This window comes from Microtus pennsylvanicus, chromosome 1 (assembly GCF_037038515.1).
Source record: "Microtus pennsylvanicus isolate mMicPen1 chromosome 1, mMicPen1.hap1, whole genome shotgun sequence".
Taxonomy (NCBI): Eukaryota; Metazoa; Chordata; class Mammalia; order Rodentia; family Cricetidae; genus Microtus; species Microtus pennsylvanicus.
The window spans coordinates 213,664,555-213,691,605 of NC_134579.1; the positions used below are offsets into that span (position 1 = coordinate 213,664,555).

Genomic DNA, 27,051 nt, shown 5'->3' on the forward strand with positions numbered 1-27,051 from the left:
ACAGAGAGTACAGACACATTAGCACTAAGTCGAGCAGACTATCTGTATTTACCTCAGTTTGAAACTCACGCAATGTCGGTAGGTAACTGATAAACGGGTTCCAAATGCTAAAACCAACTATTCTTCAATACTGCTTATATGATTTCCATGGGGTAGCCTGACGTTCCCAGGCATGATCCCACTAGATAAACAGTCCTGATTTGGAGGAATATGATTCATGGTAACATAGACTAGGGGTAAGAAAATCAGTTTTGAGGTCAGCTCCAAAGAAACGAATTAGCCCCAAATAATTTACTGATGGACTTTGGAATACATGTATATGTATATATAGTATGTATACTAATATTACAATATCAAACTGTTATTTAATCTTTGGTTAAAACCAGTTTGTAAATTCTCAGATATGATTTCATAAAGTAGATAACTCACAGGTAACTAGTAGTTTACTTTTCCTGTTGTGAAAACACCTTGAAAAAAGCAACTGAAAAAGGAAGGGTATATTTTGGCTCACAGTTAGAAGTATAGTCTGTTATGCTGGGGCAGTCAAGCAGCAGGAGCTTGAAGCGGCTGATCATATTGTGTCTACATCCAGGAAGAAGAGCAATGAAGGCTCGTAGTCAGCCCAGGGAGTGGTGCTGCCCACAGTGGGCACATCTTTGTACCTCAGTTAATCTAGTCAAGATAATCCCCCACAGACATGGCTAAAGGCCCTTTCCCCCAGTGATCTCAAGATGATAATCGAGATTAACCATCATACCTAAAATAACATGCTTTTTGTATAATATTTGCAAAAGCTTTTTTAAAAAAATAATTGTGTCAAGAAAAAGCATATGTCTTTTCACCCAAGGAAAATAACTAAACATTTGCTCATAGTTTATGGAAATATACTGAGAAAAGCATTGTTAGAATGCCTTACCTCAGTAAGCTACCTCTTATCTCATTGTGATACTTTGTACCTTAGTTGTGGGGAAAATCATCCCATCTTTATGTGTGCATTCTCATAGATTCTCTAAAAAACAAAAAATACTCATTTGGAAGTACCAGACTCACTTAGGTTTCAACACAATCATGTTTTACTATTCTAAATAATGAGTCCTAGGATAATATAGTGAAATGGACACTGGATTTTGTTGGCCTGAGGTTGGATTGGGTAGATTATCATTCTGAAAGAGACAGAGGTCACAAGTTCAAGCCCCTTGTGGGCTAGCAATCTTCCTTTTTCTTTTTAGCCTACTGCCTGCATGCTAAGTCCATGAAAGATCATGGGTGGTGGCCTGAGGGGTCAGGCTGGGAAGGAGCTGTGCTTACGTGGCCTCCTGTCCTCTGTGTCACCTGCAGACCTCATCTGCCTGCTTTCATGGGAGACAAAGCAAGAAGGAATCTCCATTTTAAAAGTCAGAGAATGTTAAGTGCAGGGAAAGGAGGCTGAAACCAAGATGGGAAAGCTGGCAGATGTCTGTGACGATGAGTCAGGACTTGACAGCCGTCCAGGAGCTGCCTGCCCCCAGGCAACTGCTTGGAGCTAGGAAAGAGATTGGTTTTATGCTGCCCTGGTGTTTCCAGAGCATCCTTTTGGGGGCACTCAGGTACAGCTGTTGGGCTTCTCTTGCCTTCCAGCATCAATTCTGGCTTCTGTTAATTCTTAGCTGAAGCTGTGGGGGTTCCTTCAGGGGTGGGTGGGTAGGTGGGTGGGAGGGTGCATGCGGCACTCGTCCCTCGGGATCACTAAGAGAGGTGAAGAGTTGCTGTTTGGAAATGGGCGCTTTGTGCCACACATCTGTGCCAGCCCTTTGCCTACTTGCTGAATCCTTCCCAGAAGAGTGATGGGTGAAGTCTCGGGGTCACACGGATGCAGAGTCTGAATTCCACACTGGTAGTGCATGGGTCTTCAACACTTGAGCTCGGGCCAGGACGAAGATGGCCCTTTCCACAACAGCCACCTGCCTCCATTCCTTACTTTCCTCCTTTACACGAGAAGAAAACCGAAAACCTTTGGCTCACTATTCTTGGGTCGCCTATTAAAAACTAACAAAAATCCATTTATTTTTTATTTGTTTGGATTAAAAATATCTAAAACAACAACATAAAAGACCAATAACTTTTGCTAAAATATTTCCCCTTGCTATTGTAGAGAATGCCCTATATTTCCCACACACATGATTAGGAAGGTTTTTTACTTTTATTTTTTTAAAGCACTCCTGAAATTGTCTATAATCTCCTTCTTATTTTTCCTCATTTGCAGGTTGTTAGTTTGAGAGAGTTAGTGGCGGTCTCAGTGGTGGCTCCTGTCACCTGCAGCTCCTGCTCTCTGTGCCATTGCTGGTAATGTTCTTTGCATCCCTAGACATCTGTCAGCCGCTGATGAAGTGAATTGGCTAGAGAAAGGGCTGGACCTTGTTCACCGTGCAGAAAAAGCAATCATTAGGATGGCGAAATCAAATGCATGGTGGAAGCATATTAATCTACGCTGGAAACATGATTGGAGCCACAGGCGGAATCCTGGATCGTAATTTAGGAAGCCCTTCGGATGCTTGATGTGAGATGGTGCCAAGAATTTGTATCTCAACTTTCGGGGGTGGTGGAGTCTTCTGGAAGGAGTTGGAAACCAGCTAGCTTCTTGTCTCTTCTGTGCATGGTTAAACACACCAGGGCCTCTCCAGGGAAGGCAAGGCTAGGCAGGCAGGAAGCTTGCAAGGTTCTCCTATCTTCTCCCAGGAGGTGTTGCTGAGGCGGCTTGTTGAGACTCTGCAAGCAGGAGCTCAAGCCCGCTGTCCTCATGGGCACAGCTCAGTGCTGCTGTCTTTTATGTATACAATATTGACCCTTTCCTCTAGTCCAGAGTGAAAGCTTGGAGTAGTATTAAGTTAGCTGGCAAATCTAAGTACTTCCCTGCAGAAAAGTAGGATTTGGCTCTGGTTTCTTCAGAAGGAGCTGTGGTCTTTAGGCCGACCCCACCTTCCGTCCTCTGTCTCCTGGGTACTACCTCCAGTCCAGGATGTTCACAACACTCACTTTTTTTTCAGAATAAGTTTCTTCATCCAGTGCTGAAGCAGGTCTGAAGTTCTAGGTGGTTCTGAGGGCAGGAAGAGGGGGCACACCAGACATCATTTGTTCACAAAATTTTTGTAAGACTGTGGGTGAATGAAATGGGTTCATTTCAAGGGAACATTTATTTAATGACCCCATTAGAACTTGAGTGACTGAGAGTTTTTTATATTGATTTCCTGGTTTGTATGAGATGGGTTCAGACCTACAATGACCTACCCTTGGATGTGAGCCAGGCTGTACCATGAAGGGGGGCTTCTGACCTTCTGCAGTGAGAGGTGCTAGGTGGTTCAGGGGACACGTTTTCTTGCAGACACCAGCAGACAACATCTTCCCCCATCCATGCATGGTACCCTGCTGAGGTTTGGACTTTGGTCTGTGTCCCGCGCATCTCCTGTGTTGCTCACTGCACAATTCCCCAGTATACATCAGTACACATCAGTTTTGGCTCTTCTCTTCTCTTCTCTTCTCTTCTCTTCTCTTCTCTTCTCTTCTCTTCTCACTCTTTCCTAGTGTTCCAGATCCATGAGAAACAAACTGTTCTGTGTAGCCAGATTCTTAAAATGCTTCTTCCTTCCTCAACTTACTCAACCTCTCCACCTACCTCTGTGCCATGTGAATTGAGACTTCTGGTTCACAAACATCTGGCCCCTGCAAACCCCCAATCCTCCTCTCTCTTGCAAACTCCCTGCTCCTTGGAGCCCTGTGCCATCTGGCTTCCCATCTTGCCCTTCCTACTACTGTCCCCATGTGCAGACACTGGACACAGTCCTTCACTCTTGGAGGTTGAGCTTCTAGCTCAGCTTGCAGCTCTGTGCCCAGCTTTGTATCATTCCGGTAAACACTAACTCCTTCTCATGTGGATGAACCAGCTCTTTTGGGCCTATCTTATCATCCCTGTGATGTTTTTCATCCCTTATTCTCACAGTTCTCCTTAGGCTTTATTGCCTCCAGAAGAGGTGCCAGCTCCTAGTATCTTCTTTCCAAGAAGCAGCCCCTATTTTTATAAACTTTTAAATCGAGATATGCACATGACTGAATTCAACCTCATGAAGACTTAATTACTGGGTCCAGTGTTTTCTCTGGCCATTGGCCCTCTTCACATTTAACGTTTCTTTCCACTCTGACCCAGATTGTATCATCCACCACAATAAACACTGCCTAGGAAACACAGATATCCACAGTCCTGTTTGCCAACTCTGGGGAAAAGCCTAGGCTTAGTAACGTGACTTCCACCTTGGACACTCTGGTGGTTTGCATGGGAATGGCTCCCATGGGCTCATACATTCAGATACTTGGTTCCTGGTTAGTAAAAGAGTTTGGGAAGGATTAGGAGGTGTGGCCTTGCTAGAGTGGGTGTGGTCATGTTGGAGGAGCTGTGTCACTGGAGGTGTGCTTTGAGGTTCTAAAGGTGCAGGAAATTCCAAGGGATTTTTCTCTCTGCTTTGTGCTTGTAGATCAAGATGCAAAGTCTCAGCTACTGCTCCAACACCATGCCTGCCTGCCTGCAAGATGCTATGCTCCCTGCAACATGACAGACATGAACTTCTATCCATCTGAAACCATGAGCCTTAGATAAACCCTTCTATAAATTGCCTTGGCCATGGTGTTTTAGTGTAGCCATAGAAAAGCAACTAATATGAGCACACACCCTGAACTTGGGTGCTCTTCACTGAAATGGCACAACTGATCCCACATTTCAAATGAGCTTTAAAGTGTCCCTGTGGTTTCATGCCATTTCTCTGGCAGCATGTTGGCCTTCTTCCCAATCTGCTCATGTGTCATCGCCTTTCCACTTCATCTAGTCAGGGAGTCAGTGATGGTAGTTCCACTTACTATCTGGGGAAAGCTCGGCAGTCAGACATGTCTGCTCTTCTACTCTGAGGGAACCAACACAAGCCATCTTCCTTCCTGTGGATACAGCTCACTGGCACCTGTACTCCTGGAAAGCAGGCCTTCTGAGGGCTGTCCAAACCTCAGAACTTTGGGGTGACTCCACTCATCGGTAATGCTTAAAAATCCTTGCTGAAGCTGGGCAATGGTGGCACCTGCCTTTAATCCCAGCACTCAGGAAGCAGAGGCAGGCATCCAGCCTCAGTCTACACAGAAAGTTCCAGGACAGCCAGGGCTACACAGAGAAACCATGTCCTGAAAAAAAAATCCTTGCTGAATAGCTGAGTTTGTGGTAAAGAGGCCTTATGACTGAACTCTAGACATAAATCAGAAAGAAACTGAGAAGCTAAAATAAATGTATCAGGAGCTGGAGAGATGGCTCCGTGGTTAAGAGCACTAGCTGCTCTTACAGAGGATCAAGGTTTGATTCCCAGCAACCACATAGTGGCTCACAACCATCTGTGACTTCAGTTCCAGAGGATCTGAAACCCTCCTGGTCTCTGTGGGCTTGTATGGACATGACATCCATTCATATACTTAGGTAAAACACTTATACATACATTTAAAATGCAAATTGCATTTGAAATATTCTAAATTTCAAAGAGTTTAAGTTTTTCAGAAGGGAGTGCTTCCTAGAGCTTATTCATATGTGTATACACATGTGTGTGCATTTTTGTGTGTGTAAACAAGACTATGTGTGTATATGTTTGTGTGTATGTGCACATGTATGCACTGTGTACATGTATGCATATGTTTGCAGGCTTGTTCATGTACATGTTTTTGCATATATGTTTGTTTATGCATATATGTGTGTGCTTGCATGTAGAAGCCAGAAATCAAGCTCAGGTGCGGTGGTTTGAAAGAAAAAATGGCCCCCAAAGGGAGTGACACTATTAGGAGGAAGTGTGTCACTGTGGGGGTGGGCTTTGAGATTGCTTTTGCTCTAGTGTCCCCCAGTGTGACTTTCAGACCATTTCCTGTTGCCTGTACAATGTATGACTCTCAGTTTCTTCTCCAACACCATGTCTGTCTGCACGTCACCATGCTCTCCACCATAAAGATAATGGCCTGAACCTCTGCATTGCAAGCCAGCCCCCAAGGAAATGTTTTCCTTTGTAAGCGTTGCCAGGGCCATGACAATGAAACCTAACTAAGACACCATCTACTGACCCTGTTTTTGGAGACATGCTCCCTCATTGAACTGGAACAGGCCATCTGGCCAGTGCTGTCCGATCCTCTGGCTGTGCCTCTGAGTACTAGGAATGCAGAAGGCACCCAGCTTTCTTTGAGTTCTGAGAATGAACTCAGCTGCTCCTGCTTTCATGACAAGTGCTCTATCAACCGCACTATCTTCCCAATACCAGTGATTCTTTTGTAATTCAAATCTCGAAATGCTTAATAAAGACTGGTGAAAACAGAAAGAAAGCACACATGAAGAATTAACAGTTAGCTTTGATGTCAGCCATCCAGCACTGAAGGCAGCAAGGAGTCAGTATCTCTGTCAGATCTATCAAGTCATGTGCTAGATGCACAGCATGCTTGTTTCAAGGTCCACTCTGCTTCACTGTATTGGTGGCTGCAGACAACAGTTCCAACCAGGAACATGCAATCCTACTTGTTACGGAGACTCTGAGCAATGTCGGGGTACCACTATTCTTTCTGTTAGAAGGAAACAACAGGTTGCTGAGATCAAGTGATCTCTCTGAAGACACCGGGACACATATTAACATGAAGGTTTCATTTTGTTACCTACTATAAGCAGCCTGGAGAACACAGGTGAGCTGGAGAGTGCCCCGAGTTCCCAGAAGCCACCATCCTCCTGGGGAAATAGTCTCGCTTCTTGTCCAGAGCCTCATCCTAACATGTGCTATGGGTGGCTGGTCTTCTGCTTCATTAGAATATCATTGTTGCTGGTTACTGCTCCCTGTTTATATCAGCCACTGAAGAAGTTTAGAATTGTGTACCATCTCTTCTCAGTGACCCTGAACTTCCCACAAGGAAAACCTTGTACCTTCCTTTCTCCACCTATCTCAGTTAGGGCTTCTATTGCCATGAAGAGAAACCATGACCACAGCAACTCTTATAAAGGAGAACATCCAATTGAGTTGGTGGCTTACAGTTCAGAGGTTCAGACCATTATCATCATGGTGGGAAGCATGGTGGCGTGCAGGCAGACATGGTGCTGGAGGAGTGGCTGAGACTTCTACATCTTGCAGGCAACAGAAAGTTGACTGAGACACTGGGCAGTATCCTGAGTGTAGGAAACCTCAAAGCCTGTCCCAACAAAGTCACACCCCCTAACAGTGCCACTCCCTGTAAGATAATGGGGACCAATTGCACTCAAACTCCCACACTTCTGCATCTTACAGCTGCCCAGCCCCCAAGACTCTTGCCCTATGCCTCGAGACTCATGGGAGGACTTCAGTCCCTTCTCTGTGACTGCAGCAGACTTTCTCAATTCCTCTCTGTCTCCCCTTATTGACACTGGGTGGCAAGGCCCCAAGGATATCATTTCTCCTCTTTTCCTTCCAACCCATCACCATTCATTCCAAGTCTCCAGACTGCATCCGCTTTACTCTGCCACTCTTCCCACCATTGGCTTCTGTCTTCTCCCTTTCTCCCTCCTCCCCAGTTCTTCAGTAGTCAGCTCTCACCATCACCCTCCGAGTTCTCCCCAGTGGAGCTTAGTGTCCCCACGATGACACGTCTCCTACAATGACATAACTCCACTCATTCTGTCCTCATCCTCTCCAGCCACCCCATGACCCTGATTTCTGACTTTGTCATTGCCCATCAGGCTCCTCCATTCACACCCTGTACCCTGCATTCATTCTTTAACCAAGAACTGATTTTGCAGTCAGCCTCCCAGCACACAAAGCCCGATGGGGTGTGTAATCAATAGCTCATCTACGTCTCTCTTCCTGCACCTTCTCCACCTTTCTGCTCCTCTAGATGAATTCTCAGAGGAAGGTATTAGAATCCCATCCCTGGATTTACACTCCTCTGCTCCCTGATCACTCTGCAAGGAATCTATGCTATGCTCTCTCTCCTTCATTTCCTGACTTTAGTTTTGTATTTCTCTAGACAGTATATATCACACAGGATACATACTGAACATGTCTATGTATATGTGACAGAGCTTATTTTTCCCAGTCTGAAGTGACGGTGCACTTCTATCCCTATAACCTAGAATGATTCACAGCACACAGTAGGTCCTCAGGATTGTTCTTTCCTTTCTTCCTTCTAATGAAAGAAAAGGAGTGGAGTTTGGTTTCCTAGGACATAGACATCAATATTGCAGAGATGTAGTATGTTGCCATAACTAATGAGGGTAATATTAATTTTGATTATTGCTTGATTAAATTCTGGAAGAATGCAAAGTGGCCCAACTTGCATGCAAATCTAAGGAGATTATTACAGTTGGCTTCGTTCCCTATTAATTACACAGTGAGTCTGAAACAAATATGGAAACAATTTGCAAATATTGGTGCGAGTTAGAGAGAAGGCTCCATTATCTGAACAGAAGCACTGGGGTAACAATTAGTAGTTCTTTCAATAAGTCTCAAGTCCTCAATGAAAATGAGGTTATCGGGGAGATGAATGTGTGGAGGAGCCAGGTAACAACTGGAGCCTGTAGCACGGGAAGACTGATTTAGCTTGGACTTGAGTTAACATTTATATCTGCAATTCTAGAAGCTTACAATATAAGGAATTGAGGAGGCATACAATAACTTTTCAATGGCGCAGAGAAGATTCCAACTGCTGACCCTTCCCAGGCTTTCTCTGGTTTTAAAATCACTGGTAACAGGCAATCGTCCTCTGCCATACACACATACTGTGATAGTTGATCTCACAGTCAACGTGATGAGGTCTAGAATTGTCTTGGAGATGGCCTATTGGCATGCCTTTGAGGGATTATCTTTGTTACATACATTGAGTTGGGAAGACACAGCCACTATGGGCAGTGCTATTCCCTAGGTCAGGATCTTGCTCTGTGTGAGCAGAGAAAGAGCTGAACATCGGGAGGCACCCATTGTCTCTGCTTCCTGACTGTGGATGCTATGTGAGCAGCTGCTTCAAGCTTCTGCCTCTTGTCTCACCCCCCTTCACTCTTGAACTGAATGGTAGAACAAACCCTTTGTCTCTTAAGTTGATTTCGTTAAGGTATGGTATCATAGCAAGAAGAAAAGAAACTTAGACTCATAGAAAACAAAGGCACAACCCCAGAACTCACTGGCAAGGCTGAGTCATTACGGTTCCATTTGCCTGTTGTGTGGACAGGGCTGGCAAGGAGTAGAAATCAGCATGAGAGTATCAGGTCAACCGACATGTTGCCAATTATTTAGTTTAAGTGTTGCAAGGACAATTTAACACCAAGACTGACATCCTGGTGTAGACTCTGTAATTTCAAAGAGGATCAGGAAGAGGTACAGTTGTCCTTGATTTCCATGAGGATCACTTTCAGTATTCCCACTGGATACAAAACTTTGGGGGTACTCAAGTCACTGGCTAATACAGAATGGTATAGTAGTATTTATACAGAATGTATACGCATCCCCTAGTGGACTTTAAATCATTCTCCAATTACTAATACTGTCTAATATAATGCAAATACTATATACATATTTTACTGTGTTTATAAAATTTGTACTAATTTTTATTGTAATGTTCTTGTGTTGATATAACTCAATACACAAGTGTGTATGTTTTTTGGGGGACATACACATGTCATAGTGCATACGTGGAGGTCAGAGGACAACCCTGAATGACAGTTCTCATGTTTCACCTTGTTTGGGACAGGCTCCTTTTGTTGCACATGGCTGCGGTAGCTAGCTTGTGCGGGAGGGTGTTCCCTTGTCCTTCTGCTGTAGGGATACAGATGAGCCATTGTGCCTGACTTTCCATGGGTCCTGGAGACTCAAACTCAGGTCACACTTGTGTGGCAAGTGGCTTTATCTCCCTAGCTTCATTGCTGTTAGTTCTTTCCCAAATATTTTCAGTCTGTGGTTTGATGAATCTACAGGTGTGAACCCAGCAATGCAGAAAGCCAATTTGATTTTAATCAGTCAAAAGTTTAAGAGTGTGTGTGTGTGTGTGTGTGTGTGTGTGTGTGTGTGTATACCATCCTTTAGATGTGACATGTTCACCTGCATGTAGAGAGTGGTCGCTCTAAAGTATAAGTAACACCCTGGGTACAAAGGAGCCTGCATCGCACTCACGGGTACATCAGGAATGTCTGTGCCTATTGATGCCGTGGGCACAATTCATCTCCGCGTTTGTTTGTGTGTTCATCTGCCACTTTGCAGCGCCTGCCTACTGCTCCAGCCTTGAGATGAAATGCTCTGGCAGGGAGCAGATGTACCAATTAATAACCTGTCGGGTCTGACGGGTAGAAGAGGGGGAGGTGTCCTCACATGTACCTCTGCCGTGGCTTTCTTCCCTATTTCGGGGTGCTGTAGGTCATGAGACACATGCTGCCTCCCCAGGGAGGGTCCAAGCTGTCTCATTAGCGTCTGTCTTTCCTGACACTGTGATGCGGCCTTTGGAAGCCCGACTCACCTGCTCTTCTCCAAGAATCCTGAAGTGATGGAGCTCTTTAATCAGGGAGTTGGGACAGCCAGCTGTGGGGAAAGGAGAATTAATCACTCAAGTGTCTCTGTCATTCTGTGCAGTGTTCCTTTCTCATACACCGCTATGACTGCCAACAGCTGGTGCTGATGCTGACGGGGACACGGACGCGCACCTGAGAACACACGTCTCACCAAGCACCAAGTTGTGCCGGCCAAGGCTTGGGCTCATACTGTAGCGCTTGGGGAAAGGCCTGTATGTGAATCCAGCCAGACTTGTCCCCTGGAACGAGGACTATGTCCTGGCCCTAGGGTGTTGTGCTCCTACTGACACTTATAAATGTGCCCCGATACAGAGCTAGGAGCCTGTGGGGCTGGAAGGAGGAAGCCACTGACTGTAGGTGTTCACAGGTTGACCAGGTGGTATTTCCTGGCCGCTAGGGCCTGGGTTCTGTTCACTAAGGCTTGGGAATGGAGGCAGAATGACTGGGCATCCTCTCTTCCCAGGTTTGCTGGAGTTGAAGAGATTGCCACTGCTTTCCAGTTTTCCTCATCAATCCTGAGCTCCTCAGCTTTCCTTTAGTTCATAAAATAAAAATAAATTATATACGTACATTTAGAGATGTACGCATTTGCAAGTGCTTAGTATCAGCTAGAGCATGTTCTGTCCCTACCTTCTCAATGGAATTATTCCACAGTGTTAGGTTCTAGTCATTCATAATATTAACTCCAGAAACAAAACTGATATTAAAAACCTGTTCCTCAGAGATAAGACCAACGGATTGCATAAATTCACTGACATTTCCATTAAGGAAATTGGATCATATGCAGAACACTCCAGAGAAGCCCTGTGTCAGGTCTCCTTCACTCAGCACCAGGAGGTCAGAAAGCTGTAGGGACTGAGGGGGCTTCTGGGTGAGGGCAGGTTAAGGAAGGACAAGATGTGCCTTCACATAAGCGACGTTGTCCTAGGCACGAGTGTTCTAGAAGGTAGAATAGAGTCATGGTGTAGGCTAGCAATGAGAGGTACCCACACAGGCTGAATATGGACACGAGATTTTAGAGGGAACTTTGGTGACGATGATGGTATGCATCAGTTTGACCAACGTGACACCGGGGGAGGAGGCAAAACAGAACGTTGCTAGCATTTGATTGGTGGGTTCGACATAGGAGAGCTACCCTCACTTATGTCACTGAGCAACACACAACCCATCCAGGGCAGTGAGCAGAAGCAGTATGAGGGGAAGGATGCAGGGACAGATGCCGGGATGGATGAGCCCTCTGGACCAGGACATGAACCTTTTCTTGTCCTCAGACCTCAGAGCCCCTGGTATTTAGTCCTTTGACCTGGGGCTTGTATCGGGCTCTGCCCTACTCCTTTAAGCTTTTGTTCCCAAGGTGAATTACACCATACCTTCCTGGTTCTCTGGCTTGAGAGGGCAGAGTGAGATTTCTCAGCTCTCCTACCCACATGCACCAATTCCAATACACGCCTTCCCATATGTTTTTGTGATGGCCAACTTGTAGTCAACATGACTGAATCTTGAATCAGCTAAGAGAAAAGCCACGGGAAAATTCTGTGAGGGACTTTCTTCATCAGGTTATCTGTAGCAGGAAGGCCTACCCTAAATGTGAAGAGCAACTTCTAGTCACAGCTGAGATGAAAGGACATGGACAAGGGAAGCTTTTGCTCTTTGCCTGCTTGCCCTCACTCTTGGTGGCAAGTTCAGCTATCCCGTGGCTGCTGTATTCCTTCACTGGTGTTAGAATCCACTTCTTCAAGTTTCCAGTGTGGACTGAGGACCAGTGACTCTTCAGTTCCACACTGGAAATACTGAGACACCAGCCTCACGGACTGAACAAAACCCAAGTTCTCAGCCTCTCCAGTGGGAGACAGTCATCGCTGAATTACCCAGATCATTTCTTGTAAGCCATGGTCATTTAATGAACCCAGTGTGTGTGTGTGTGTGTGTGTGTGTATGTGCGCATGTGTTTGTGTGTGCGTGTTTGTATGCATGCATGTCTGTGTTCATGTGTGTAGGAAGAGGGCCCACTTGTTTGTCCCGGCCACCCAGCTAGCTTAGACCCACAATAATCATACAGAAACTGTATTACTTAAATCACTGCTTGGCCCATTAGCTCTAGCGTCTTATTGGCTAACTCTTACATGTTAATTTAACCCATCTCCATTGATCTGTGCATCACCACCAAGTCGTGGCCTACCAGCAAAGTTTCAGCATGTCTATCTTCGGCAGCAGCTCCATGGTGTCTCCCTCTCCACCTTCCTTCTCCCAGTATTCAGTCCAGTTTTCCCTGCCTACCTTAGTTCTACCCTATCATCAGGCCAAGGCAGTTTCTTTATTCATTAACCAATAAAAGAAAAACATAGAAGGATCTGCATGCATGCATGTTTTTGTGTACATATGTGTGTGTGTGTATGTGTGCACTCATTATATCAGCTCTTTCCCTTTAGAGAACCCTGACTAACACAGGGTCCTCACATATGAATCCTTACTGGTTCTGTTCTGCTGAGCCCCCTGAGTAACAGACTTGGGTCAGTTCCAATTCTGAAATCCTGTGGCCATGGTGAACACGGGAATACATTTTAGTCTTAGATATTATACAGCACCTCATAATGAGAAGGTCGTTCATAAGTGAGGCGGTACAGGGGATTTTGTTGTGTAAGATATAAGGGAAAGTACCGGGGCAAGTATTTTGGTGGCAAATACACACACACACACACACACACACATTAATTGCCACAGTCATGCCCAATAGCATGGAGGAAGTTTGTCTTCTTGTGGTGACGGCTGAGCGACAGCCATCATGGAGCCTTGCCAGCGAGGAAGGCTCAGCCTGAGAGGCTTGTTCATTTCCGGGTTGCTGTTCTGAGGACTGAAGAGTTAGTGAGGGTGGCTGTGCCGTTTGGTTGGCAGTGCAGCTGAAAAGCGCTATAGATTTCCGTGTGATGGCTTTGTTTTCTGAGCTGCATCGCTCAGAATTTATAATCCAAGGTCTCTCTGGAGTAACAAGAAGTGCCTGAGACTGGCTCTCAACTTCCAGTTCTTCACACTGTGATGCCCCCGACCATACAATTGTTATCATTGCTACGTCGTAACTATAATTTTGGTACTCTTATGAATTCTAATGTAAACATTTGTGTTTTCCAGTGGTCTTAGGTGACCCCTGTAAAAGTGCCATTCTCTCTCCCTCTCCCCAAAAGGGTCTCAGCCAGAGGCTAAGAACCACTGGCCAAAGGGAAAGGGGCTGGTAAACTGGGGATGGCACACAGTCCAGGGTGGTACGCAGAGATGGAGGACCAGTTACTCAGGACCCTGTTTGTATTTGAGCCTTTTAGATACACAAGCATAAGATATTGACACCTCAGTTTATATCTAGGAATATAAAGATACATTATCATAAAGATTATCTGTTCAATCTAAAAGTTTTGGAATCCTTTTTCTCCTTTATCAGTGGTTGTTGACATCACTCAAAAATGGGAAGAAAAATGGTCTCAACTTATTTTTATGCCAGAGAAAACAAGAAACAGAATGTGAAATTAGCTCATCTTCAGAATTTATATTCCGGTCCTCTCCTAAGACATGAATAAAGGATTGATGTCAATGATAGCTCAAAGATAAACATCCTGAGCAGACGACACAATTACCTTAAGCACCTGCAGGGTACCACAAAGTAGCAAACAAGGATGGGTACAGCATATATTAACAAGTGGGTAGAGCCAAGGGTATCTGAGACATGCATGGAGTGATGCCCGTCAGCTGTGCCGAACATGGGGACATAAATATGGGAAGTGACAGATGTGGGCTTAGTGCAAAGACGGAGCCTAACCCCACACAACTAGAAACGTATGACAGGCACACGGAATGTGTCAGTGCAGGGCACGTGAAATTTGTTGGATAAAATCGTGTCAAGTTCTACCGAAAATAGCACAAGGAGAGGAAGCTTTGAAGGACAAGATGCATGCCCGATAGCAAGAAAGACTCACAGAGAATCCGCCAGACCTATAATCTTACACAAGGTCACCGTGAGTCTGCAAAGAATGCTTCTGCGAGGCTGTGTGCTCAGCAGCTGTCTGTCCAACCGTGGACTACGTGGCCCTTATTGGTGATCCTTGTGACGAAGGATAAGCACCCGCTCTGACTCTCTCGCTCACCTCAGTCTCTCTATGCTCGTTAGTGATGGCACATGCTCTCCCATCGCCACCCTCCACCATTCCCAAATAAACTCATTAATCGGCGGGCATTTTTCCTGCACGTTATTTTCAGTTAACGGGGGACAGGAAGATGAGAGGGAGGGAAAGGCAGAAAATGTGGGGGTGGGTTCTCAACTCACTGTTTTTGTGTCATTCTCTCAACTGCCCCTTCTCAGATCCTCAAAAGCTCCACCCTCCTTTTCTCTCTTCCATTTCTTCTCTCTGTATTTTTCTTCTTCTCCAATTTTATAATTAAATATCTCTCCTTAGGAATTCAGCAAAAATAAGGCCTGAGGACAGTGGCCGTTCCCTTTCGCTTGTCCTTGCCTTTCATCCAATTTTCTGGAAAGAAGAGCTTGTAGACACTGTCACCATCGAACACAGCGAGGGACACATAACAACAAAAAAATACCAAACCCAGGACTTTATACCTTCTGACCCAAGTCTTGGCCTGGTTGGAGTTCTGTTCTGCATCAACTGCTTTTTTTGTTTGTTTGTTTGTTTGTTTGTGCATGTGTGGCTGTGCAGCTAAATAAACATGCTACCGGAAGCATCCGCTTCTTTATCGTACTGTCTGCTTTGAACTGCTGTTTGGAATGCATATAAAAGAGAACAAGATGCTTTGCAAACACGAGATGGGGAAAGTAAGCCAACACAGTTACTGCTAATGCCATTAGGGCTGTTCCCATATCTAATGCTACTGGTCTTGAAACATTTTCTTTCTTCAAAGAGAAGCAGCTATTGAAACAATCACCATGCCCTCTATCATGCCAAGAAGCCATGATGAGGCTTCTTGTTTTCCAGTTCTGCCATGGAAAGAGCTGGAAGCTACTGCTTCCATTTTTACAGGAATAGTCAAAGAAAACTAAATGTCAAGCACTTTCCTTGGGACCGTAGAAAAACTGACATCACTGGGTAAAACATCCCCTTACCCATCTTGATAGACAGGCCAGATGTACCAACCTGGGTTGTAAACCTACAGGGAGGATGAGCTGGTGACTCTCATTTCTCCCTAGGGGGAAAGTATAGAGTAGCTAGGGATAAGAAACATCCTGGGGTCCAATTACCTGTGGACTTTTCTGGTATGTACTCCCAGAAGTTTCTGAAAGTGTCCTCTGACTTTTTATAACAAATGTTTGCTCTTCTGTGAAAAGGACCCAGACCTCCCATCCCCCTAGCCTGTCTGTCTCTACCAGAGATGGGGGCAGTCAGCAAGAGTAAAGGCTTCCTGGAAACAGAGATCCCTGCATCCATGGATAAGGACTGGGTATCACTGCAGAGGTTATTTTGAAGGTTATAGTCCCAAGTAACAGCCCCCCACAGAGACTGAAAGACAGACCCACAACTGGAGGGTTTAACCCAACCCCCTTCATACCATGTCACAGAATTAAGAGAATTCCAATACACCAACAGTGGATCCAGCTGCAAGAGCAGCATTGCATGAAGGAGGAGGGCTTAAGAGTCCCAGAGGCGGACTGGGACATAGCTCAGTGGGAGACCACTTGCTAGCATACAAGAGACCTAACCAAAAAAGAAAGAAGCCCAAAAATACCAACCAACGAACGAACGAATGAACAAATGAGTGAACCAACCAACCAACCAACCAACCAACCAACCAACCAACCAACCAACCAAAAGAATCCCAGAGGAATCTGAAACCTCTGCTGCTTGCACTAACCATAGACTGAGTCCTCTGCAGTTTAACACACATGGTCACATCAAAGACCTAGACACCTCAATACCCAGTTCTCCAAGTACCATGCCCATGTTTCAGTGAAAAATTGAAGACATGCTAACAGGCAGGAAAACAAACAAACAAGAAAACCCACAGCATAAAGAGACACAGCAAACATCAGAGAGTGTCTTAGGTAGGATACCGATGTTGGAACTATCAGCAGGGAATTTCAACAAAGATTAATATAGCAAGTGCTAATGAAGAAGTGGATGGCACAAAACCAGATACGACATGAGGGCAGAGGTGGATGCTGAGGGCAGAGGTGGATGCTGAGGGCAGAGGTGGAGGCTGAGGAGGGACGAGCACCGTGATGAAGGAAAGAATATTTGGATGAGCAGAAGATTGAAGGAAGTCCAAAGAGACTTGCCGAATTGAAATGGAAAGAAAAATAGGAGCATCTAAGAACCACAAGAACATCTCCAAATTTTACAAAGGCAGGAAGACCACAAAGAGAAAATTCTCTCCTTCAGGTCAAGATGGTGAGACCCTGGCCTGAGTGGAGTTGATGTTGCGGAAGGGCAGGTCAACCACCTGACCAAGGGACTGTCCCTCAGGAGTGTTACTCTCCACTCAGGCCAGGGAGTCCACTCTCTTGACTAAAGGCAATGGTTTTCTCTTAGGGGCTGTCACTGCTATTGGGACACAAAGATGAACATTCGCGTCACTCTAAAGCCACACAGAGAAGAAAGACACCTCAGCAGAGATACGTCAAATGACTAGCCGAGCGCTTCCTAGGGCTAGGGACACACTCCATTTGTTGCCCTCCTCATTTCTGCAGCTACACACTTGAGGAAGAGACTTCCGGAATGAGTGGTTTCCTTGGCTGACCAGTCCAGAGGATATGGCCTATTGTGGTGGGAAGTCATGGCCGCAGGAACACGGGGCCGTTGCTTGTACTGCCCCATTGCCAGGAGACAGCGAATAGGGGATGATGGGCTCAGCTCACATTGTCCTTTTCATTCAGTCTAGAACCCCAGCTATGATGCAGTCTTCACACCTCAGTTAAGGGCAGAGCACTTGGGGATGCACATGGCTACCGTTTGGTCCCCAGACCAATTCTTAGTGTCAGCGGTGAGTTTTGTGACAAGTGACCAACATCCAGCAAAGCAATCTTTTATATGCATGCAACACAGAGAGGGACATAGGAAATATGGAGGGGGCTGTGGCGGTCTGGACAAGAATAACCTCTATAGATTCATACATTTTAAAACTTGGTCCCTAATTTTTAAAGAATTAGAAGGTGGAGCCTTGTTGGAGAAATCACATCACTGGGGGAAGGCATTGAGGTTTCAAGAGACTAGTGTCAGCTGGGCGGTAGTGGCACATGTCTTTAATCCCAGCACTCGGGAGGCAGAGGCAGGCAGATCTCTGTGAGTTCGAGGCCAGCCTGGTCTACAAGAGCTAGTTCCAGGACAGGAACAAAAAGCTACGGAGAAACCATGTCGAAAATCCAAGAGAGAGAGAGAAAGAGAGAGAGAGAGAGAGAGAGAGAGAGAGAGAGAGAGAGAGAGACTAGTGTCATTCTCTCTCTGTCTTCCTCCCCACCCCATCTATCTTATCAAGATGGAAGTTCACAGCTACTGCTGCAGAACCTTGCCTGTCTACCTGCTGCCTGTTCTTTGATATAATAGTCATAGACTCTAAGCCCCTCAAACTGTAAGCCCTAAATAAATGCTTTCTTCTGTAGGTTTCCTCGATCCTGGTGTCTTATCAATGCAAGAGAAAAGTAATCAAGATCGGAGCCTTAGCTGGGAAGGGGAAGGGGGGACAATACAGAATGAGAGGGGGGGAAGGACAAATCACACTGAGGGTGTTTGAAAAAGCCCTACAGAAGCGTACTATTTTGTACTTACCTAAAATTGCAAAATATATACATACATACAAATACATATATATCTTACATACATATATAAGTATATATACACAAACATTTGCATATGCAAATATATGTTTATATATGTAAATATATATAAACAAATCAAGTTATGACACTTGGGCTGGCATACTCGCAACCAGTACTACGTGTGAGAAATCTCTGTTAAAGTTGTTGGCCAGAGTATCTAAAGAGACTCCCCAAACAATATAGACTATTACTGCTGTACTTAGTTGCCTCCCGGAGATGGAAGGTAAATGCTTAGTGTTGAAGGCATCACACACTTAGGAAGCAGACCTTGGATGACTTAGGCTGGATCTGACTGGAAAGTCCCCTTTCTGAAGGTGGTATGGAAGCTGCTAAGGGAGGGTAGTAAATACCAGGTCTACCCAGTGGTGATGCCTGTGAACCACAACAATAACCAGCACAGACGGGTATTCCTAAAGGCGCAATAGTGGCTGTCATAGCTTGGCAGTAACCAAGGGCTGTCTAATGGTATTTAAAGCTTGGTCAGCAGGATTGAAACCTTGCCTGGTCCTGGAAACCTAGCCAACTACTCAGGGCTGGTAAAGCCATGGATCTTAGAGGGAACCTATGACTTCTACTTTACTGGAGCAGTGTAATTCATAACTGCATTCTAGAAGAATCCTTGTACACACAGACACACATAGCTCTTATCCTTCATCCAAAAAACTTTGCTTTGCAGCAGACAGAGACCATCAGAGAAAGCCACAGCTCATTCAAATGCAGCGAACAACTTCTGAATCTAAGTTCAGGGAACGTCTTTGAAGAGGTTGGGGAAAGGCTGTAAGAAGTCGGAGGGCCAGGAAGTCTGCTGTGAGATTTTGTCTTTTAGAAACACAAAGTCACATCCATAATAGTTTGGCAAATATGACTGCCTAAACAAGACCTGCACAAATACAACAGTCATGCCTATACAGAAAGGGGACAATCTCACAGGGCCCCACCCCCAGATGAAGGGCTACGGGTAGAATCAGTCTTTCCTAAAGATTATTCCCCCAAATTAGAAATCTAATCCAAGTGTTCACTCCTGCAATGAGTGTACTCAAGTAACACCGAGTGGACTTAGCAGGCTATATTTAAATATTTATGTATATGTGTGTATTTACATGTATATCAATATTAATAAAAAAGAGGCCCTCAATATCGATTTGAGAGGGAATGGGAGTTTGGAGGGAGGAAAAGTGGGAGGGATTGCATGTAGAAAGGGAAGGGAAATGTTGTAATTACATTTTAATTAAGAAATTAAAAACAACAGATCGTATATGCTTAGGAAGATATACTTATTATATTTGAAGTCACTGTCTTCTAATTGCAAACAAGAGCTTCAAAAAGCACATGGCTTTGTATGACTGACAAATCGGGCCCAGAAGAAAGATAGAGAGTAAAAAGTCTATTTGTCCTGTTGGTCAGTATCTTAATATCTCAGAACTTATTTCATACCACTTGGCAAGAGTTAGTGTGTATATGTGTATGGCATGTGCCACGTGTGTGCATGTGCTATGAATGTGTATGCATGTGCTATGCATGTGTGTGCATGTGTGTGCACACGTATTTCCTTATAAGAACAACAGAGCTCTTCTCACAAGAGGGGGCCGAGGCCAGGCCTGTAAGGAGATGCAGAGTGGAACCACTGTGATGGACAATCGCTCAGTCCATTGTCAGAATGTCAAAGGGGCTTTCCTAATCGAGCCACGAACCTGCCAGATGCAATCTAGCGATTCAGTTGATACCAGCGACAATCAGATTGAAATTGCGGATTTCAGACTTGCTGCCATTTAATTGCTCAGTGATTAGAGACAGATTACATAACACACAGCAATGTTCTGAGCAGTGACTGATCCTGCACTTGGACTGACCTCTCCTTCAGCACGGAGTTACTGCTCTCAGCATTCCCGACAGACCACCTGACAGACTGTTGCCATGCTCCACAGACTGGGGTCAGAGGTCTCCTAACAAAGTGTTCTTAGGGTTGGAAAGATTTTTCTAGACACACGTTCTAGATGTGGAGTGACTAAGGCCAGAACATTCCTTTTATGCACCCATCCCGTGTCTCTTTCCTGGGACAGACATGCACCTGCAGTCATCTAGATGGAATGCTCACACGGGAAACATAAGATGATCGCCTCCCTTCCCTTATCTGCCTCTTAGGCTCGACCTTGGTGTCGATGTGGTGCTGGTCCTGTTTATGAAGCGCACTGCTTTCAAACCTCCTGTAAATCCTGAGCTGATAGCTGGACCCACCCTGGCAGAGCTCGGGCCTGTGAACACAGAATATGTCACTACAGAGTTAGAGACTGTTACAAAGCAGTAAACAGGAAGACTCCCTTCCCATTCTCGTACTATACACTTAGACAAGAGCTTCCTGGAGACCCTCTCATCAGCTCAGAGGCGGCACCAGAAGATTCGAAAACAATCCTCCTGCCACAAGTTTCTTAATAAAAGACATTGAGCTTATAATTCATGTTCCTAGAGAAGCTAAATAAGAAGGTGAATCCAAAGACAAACACATAGGCATCCTCCTGAATATTAACTTTCATCAGAGACCCACATTGGAGCACCGGACAGAAATCTCAAGGTCCAAATCAGGAGCAGAAAGAGACGAAGCACGAGCAAGGAACTCAGGACAGCGAGGGGTGCACCCACACACTGAGACAATGGGGATGTTCTATAGGGAACTCACCAAGGCCAGCTGGCCTGGGTCTGAAAAGCATGGGATAAATTTGGACTAGCTGAACATAGCGGACAATGAGGAAGAACGGGAACTCAAGAACAATCGCAGTGGGTTTTTTTTTTTTTTTGGATTTTTTTCGAGACAGGGTTTCTCCGTAGCTTTTTGGTTCCTGTCCTGGAACTAGCTCTTGTAGACCAGGCTGGCCTCGAACTCACAGAGATCCGCCTGCCTCTGCCTCCCGAGTGCTGGGATTAAAGGCGTGTGCCACCACAGCCCGGCTTCGCAGTGGGTTTTTGATCCTACTGCACGTAGTGGCTTTGGGGGAGCCTGGGCAGTTTGGATGCTCACCTTATGAGACCTGGATAGAGGTGGGCGGTCCTTGGGCTTCCCACAGGTCAGGGAACCCTGATTGCTCTTTGAGCAGATAAGGGAGGGTGACTTGATCGGGGAAGGGGGAGGGAAATGGGAGCCGGTGGCGGGGAGGAGGAAGAAATCCTTAATAAATAAATAAATTTAAAAAAAAAGAAAAGAAAATTCACTCCCTGCAGCTTCCCAGCTCCTGAAGCTTGAGACCGCCCCACCCTCTCTTGTCTCCTTGGGTCGCTGAGGTTTGCTGGTCTTTGATGAAGAGATTACACAAGCCGCATCCAGTCTTCATGGGGGTTTCCCCACAGAATGTGAAGGAATAAACTCATTTTTCTCTTGCTCACTTGTCTTTGGTTAAAGGGATGTGTTGATTTGTGTGTTTTTGAGGGGTGAGGAGAGATGTTTCTTCCCTAATAGCAGCAAGGTCTTCTGTCTGAATATTCAAAAGTTCTAAATGAACAATTATTGGACTTGTTTTTGACTTTGGTAAACACATCTGCAGGACTGTGTGAAGGATAACCACAGTTCTCTTTCCTTCCTAGACTTCTCACAGGCTGCGTCTCATTGCTGCTGAACTGAACAGCCAGACCCAGCCTTGCTTGACTCTCTATTCCATGACTACTACTTCCTATTCCCGGCTCCCTCCAGGCTTCCCACACACCTGTAGCTATGGGTCCAGTACCATCCCCCCCCCCACACACACACACACATCCACAAGCCCAGACTGGACACTGCTTTAAGGAAAGGAGAGCCAGGTAAGGATTTCAGGGCTGTCTGTGGTGAGATTAAGAAGGGTTTCTGAGGAAGACATGAGCGTCAAGGTCTGAGGGGCTCACAGGAGGGGCCTTATTCGTCTTATTCGTTAGGTACCTGCTGTGGTGGCCTCTGCCCATTGCTGCTCTTTTCCACCAGCTTGCAGAATCTCGCATTAACTCAAATGCCCCTTCTGCCAGTGCCTCCCTGTCTTCTCGGTGCCCTTTCTCCTCACACCGCCCCAAAGCTGCTCTGCCTGCAGCCCTCGGCTGTCCTTCCGGTTCTCTCCACAGTTACTAGACCACCATGGCAGAGCCACTGAGCCCAGCTTGTCTCTGGCAATCAGCTCAACATGGCATGGTCAGCTGTCACGTTACTGTCAAGGATCCCCAAGGTAGGCGTATCCGCTCACTGGCCAATGAGACCCTCTGTACTCTGTACTTGCTTCTGGGGGTCCGAAGTGGCTCTTAAAAGTGTCCCATTCCTATATTTCTTCATAAGTGCTCACATCAGCTTTATTTGTATTTTTTTTGTTATAGGTGGTGGCTAAAATTCCCATCGAACTCATCGATTTCCAAACTTTAGATTCTGTCTTTCCTCGCTAAACGAAGTTTAGACAGACCTTCTTTCTCTCTCACTCTGGAATCTGCTTTCTTTCACTCCAGTTCTTTTAAAGCGCCTCCCACTGACTGGAATTTCACACATGGGTTCTTTGGAGGCCTGTCAGCCTTAGCAGGTGTGTGTTTCCCACTCTACCCTCACTTTGCAGACACAGTTTCCCCTCAGAGCATATGTTCTGAACACAATGCTTTGTTTTGCTCAGGGAAACAGGGGCATGGCCACCAGGAAGCAATTCTGCTGATACCGTGCTCTTTCCTTGGTGGGGCCTGTCCTGCTAGCTCTCTTTGCCTCTTTTCTCTTGAACTAGATCCATTTTTAAGCCCCGTTTTGCTGTCCTTGGTTATCTGACTTGGTTGTTCATCTCCTGCTGACTTGGCCTATGACCATGCTCCCAGGAGCTCAGTGCTCTTTGGTTGTGGTTTCCATTGCTATGTGTCTCCAGAACCTTTGCATCTGCTGAACTCACTGCAGATAAAAACAAATTGCAGGCATGCACGGTATTAAAGTGAGCTGCGTTTTCTTTTCACTTCATCTCGTGACAGTAGGAACTGAACCTAAGGCTTCCCACATGCAGTGCTCAGTTATGTCTCTAGTAAAAACGCGTCTTAAATGTTGAGATGGATTCTTGCCAAGTTGTCCAAGTTGGTTTTGAGCTCAATCTGGGATCCTCCTGGCTCAGTCTTCTGAGCAATCTCCTGAACTAGCTAAATTAGATACTTTTAAGAAAAGAATATGAAGATAGATTTCAATTTAAAAAATGGCAACTTTGAAACTGTTCTCTATTTCAGTCAGGAACGGTAGCCCACACCCTTTCATTTCATTCTTATTCCACGACATCTTTAAGTCGTCTAGCTTGAATGCTCCTCTGTGAACGCCTCGGAAGTTCTTGACTCATTCCCATGGAATCACTGATAAATCAACTTAAAGCAACAACCCAAGGAACAGAACCTGGAGGGATTAACCCCACCCCAAGTTTTCCAGAGAGCCTCTGCTGACTTTCCTCAATTGCCCTGCTGGAAAGAAGGCTAAACTCATTTGGAAAATACATTCCATTGAAAAGTTAAAACTTGCCTGGGCCTTCAATCCCTCCTCCCTCGCCCCCATTTTAATTTCCTTGCAAGTCACCCCAGGAGCAATTGTGATATCCTCTGGGTTCAATGGAAAACCAGGAGCTCCCAGGCTTGGGATAGAAATGGAAATGGATCCAGCTCTCTGATGTGCTGCTGGCCCCGGTCACATGACCCAGATGATCTACATTTGCAGATCACTGCTGTTTGGTGTGCAATGCTTTGAAGATGAATTTCTCTCTTGGCTGCAGCTTAGAGTCCCTGATGGAGGATTGGCAATGACAGTTACCATCTATTCTTCCCTGAAGGACAACTTTGAGCCGGAATCCAGCTGACAGCAAAATGACAAGAAAAATAAGTGGCCATCTGAGGTGATCAAAGTCAGCCAAGCAAACCAGGATGCGGCTGGTTAAATGGGTGCGGCTGGCTGCAAGGGTGAGGCAGGCTGCATGGGTGGGGAAGGCTGCACGGGTGGGGAAGGCTGCATGGGTGGGGCTGGGTGCATGGGTGGGGCTGGGTGCATGGGTGGGGAAGGCTGCATGGGTGGGGAAGGCCGCACGGGTGGGGAAAGTCACATGGGAGTTCATGGGAGCCTTGTAAATGCAGGTAGGTCAGGTTGGTTAGGGTCTCCATGCACTTGGTTGAAACGGCCATTTCTGATTTAGTTGAGAGTGGTACAGAGGAATCTGGGGACAATTCACTCAGGTGTCTAGACTAAACAACAGTAAAAAGCAACAGGAGGACTGCATAATTGGATTCTAAGCATTGATACTTTGTTCAATAAAGCCAAGCCTATCTTAATAATTCTTCTCCGCTGATAGCTTCAGGTTTACATTGCAAAGAAGAGTTATTCATTCCTTTTCAATAGCCGGTGCTTGACGAATCTCAAGATCCATCCTAGAGCAGTGAAGAGTCTTGGAGTAGACACCTTTCACCCAGCCATTTATTCCTGGATACACATCTGAGGCAAAGGCATAGCTGCACAAGAAGAGGTTGGATTGCAGCATTGTTTTGTAATAAGAGCAACCACAAAAGGAAGCATCAGCAATATCAGTCAATAGAGGAGAAAAGCATTCAGCAAATGCCTGTGCGACTGCCACTTAGTGCCAGCGCTGCTAGAGGACCTGGATTATATCAGTTGGAGAAAATGAAAACAGTCAGAGGTTCCCGGTGGGACCTGTGCTCTAAAGGAGGAAGAGACAAAACGGAACAACAGTCTTTGCAGTGCTGGAAACTGAACCCAGGGCTCGTTCACCAGGCGGATACTACCTGACTTAGAGCCCCAGAGCCAATGGGTACCTCTGTAATGTAATTTTAGGAGGTCATGAGTGTAATGCAGATGAAGAAGTGAAATGCCTTTCTAGGGTATGAGCGCAGGGCAGGAGGAGGGATGCAAGCGCAGGGCAGGAGGAGGTGTGCGAGGACCTGGTGAGGTGGATCAGTGGCCAAGGGTTTTGCTGCTGCTCTTGCAAAGAACCCGATTTTAGTTCCCAGCCCCCGTGTCATGTGGCTCATGTACCTGTAACCCTAGCTCTGGGGCATCTGATGCTCTCTGCTGGACCCACACACATGTGGCAATACTTATACACACATAGATACTTAGAGAAAAAGGCGTAGGAAACAGAAATCTTGTTGAGAAAGTGACATGTGAGCAAAGGCTTTTGGGAAGAGCGTTAATATGAGTTAGAGTAAAATGCATCAAAATATATAAATGTCAAGGCCATAAAGTGGAGCTAACAAGCTGCAACAACCTATCCATAATGTTTATGTGCATGTAAAAAACTCTAAACAGCACGGTACCCACACTGAGACAACAGTATCACGTCTGCGAATGCAAACACGCGTTAGAGTCCCTCAAATTCAGAAGGAGGGGGAAGAGGAGTAGGGAAGTTGAAGGCTTCACTAGGAAGGCTCCAATTTTGCCTTTAAAGTGTAGAACAACCATTAAAAGCTAAACAGTGAGCACAAAGCCTCCACTCACCTCAGTACACTCAAACAATGCATTTAAACCCAATCACAACTCATGAAATGTGTGTGCGTGCGCGCATACATGCCACAGTGCAGCCTGGGGGGTCAGAGGGCAATCCTGAAGAGTCAGTTACCGCCTTCCATCTTTACGTGGGTTCTAGGGATAGTACTCAAATCACCAGGTTTGTGATGGGAACACTTGTTGGTAGCTGACCCATCCTACCAACACTTTTGTCTTTATGTTAAAGAGGATTAACCAAAATAAGACTAAAGAACCTGAAAGTGATCAATGACAAGCCTGTGAACATGGGCGCTCACCACATTATTGTCTCTAAGTGGGGGTTTGCGACTTCTCATGACAGCACAAAAGTTTGCAGTTTTTATTATGTAAAAAAAATAACCTTTGAAAAGGTTCAAATTCGGGCGTATTAAATAAACGAATATATATATATATATATATATATATATATATATATATATATATACATCTCAAATCTAGAAAAACCAACAAATTAAAGCTCTGGGTGTAGTTTTAATCACTGAACAGTAGGAGCATGAGTTTAGTTTGAATAAGGGAGACCTTGGAGTATAACCCCAAACTCCAGGTACGGCTTATCTGGGTACCACAACCATGAACATTTTCGAAATAAGCTGACAGAAGCTATGAATATTACTGAACTTCTTGAAGCAATTCTTGCCCAAGCAGCAGAGACGCCCCCTCCAGGGTTCCGAAACAGCATGTTCCAGGACACATGTTGCTGCTTTCATCACTCAGATGAGAATCATGCAGATTTGGTATTTTCTGGTTTGTCACAACTGCTCTGGGAATCTAATGTCTCTGCATCATCTCCCTGTGGCTAGAAGATGACCTGTTTTCCAATGGGGCACCGAAGAAGAGTCAGCCTCATGGATAGTAAGATGTAAGAACTAACTTTTCATTTCACAAATAAATAAATGCAATGGGTATCGGCGGGAGGTAAATCCGTTTCCTTTTGAACAGCCTTTCAGTACATGTCTACAATGCAAGGGGCCAGGGGCAACAGAGGAAACAAAAACAAGCCAGGCAGGGATTTTGCCTTCCTGGAGATGCTTGAAGAGATAAGAGGCATATCAACCAACCACCTAAATGCCTAGAAGCAAGAGAGCAGAGCGCAATCAAAGAGAAAACCAAGGAGGCGTGAATGCAACTGCAGGCTTGGAGGCTGAAGCTGCAGTGTCTGGGGTACCACACAGCTGTGTGGGTGCAGAGGAGAAT

The 27,051-nt window shown here is 45.6% G+C and overlaps 1 protein-coding gene across 3 annotated transcripts in view; it reads right to left on the reverse strand.

Annotated features, from left to right (window-relative positions):
* The window catches only part of Prkn (parkin RBR E3 ubiquitin protein ligase), a 1,218,641-nt gene that overhangs the window by 185,505 nt on the left and 1,006,085 nt on the right, over positions 1 to 27,051 (reverse strand). For all 3 annotated transcript variants that reach the window (XM_075950830.1, XM_075950826.1, XR_012908104.1), the window contains exon 8: positions 10,498 to 10,559. In XM_075950830.1, coding sequence (XP_075806945.1) covers positions 10,498 to 10,559 — 62 coding nt within the window. Of the gene's footprint in view, positions 1 to 10,497; positions 10,560 to 27,051 lie in introns of those variants that run through there.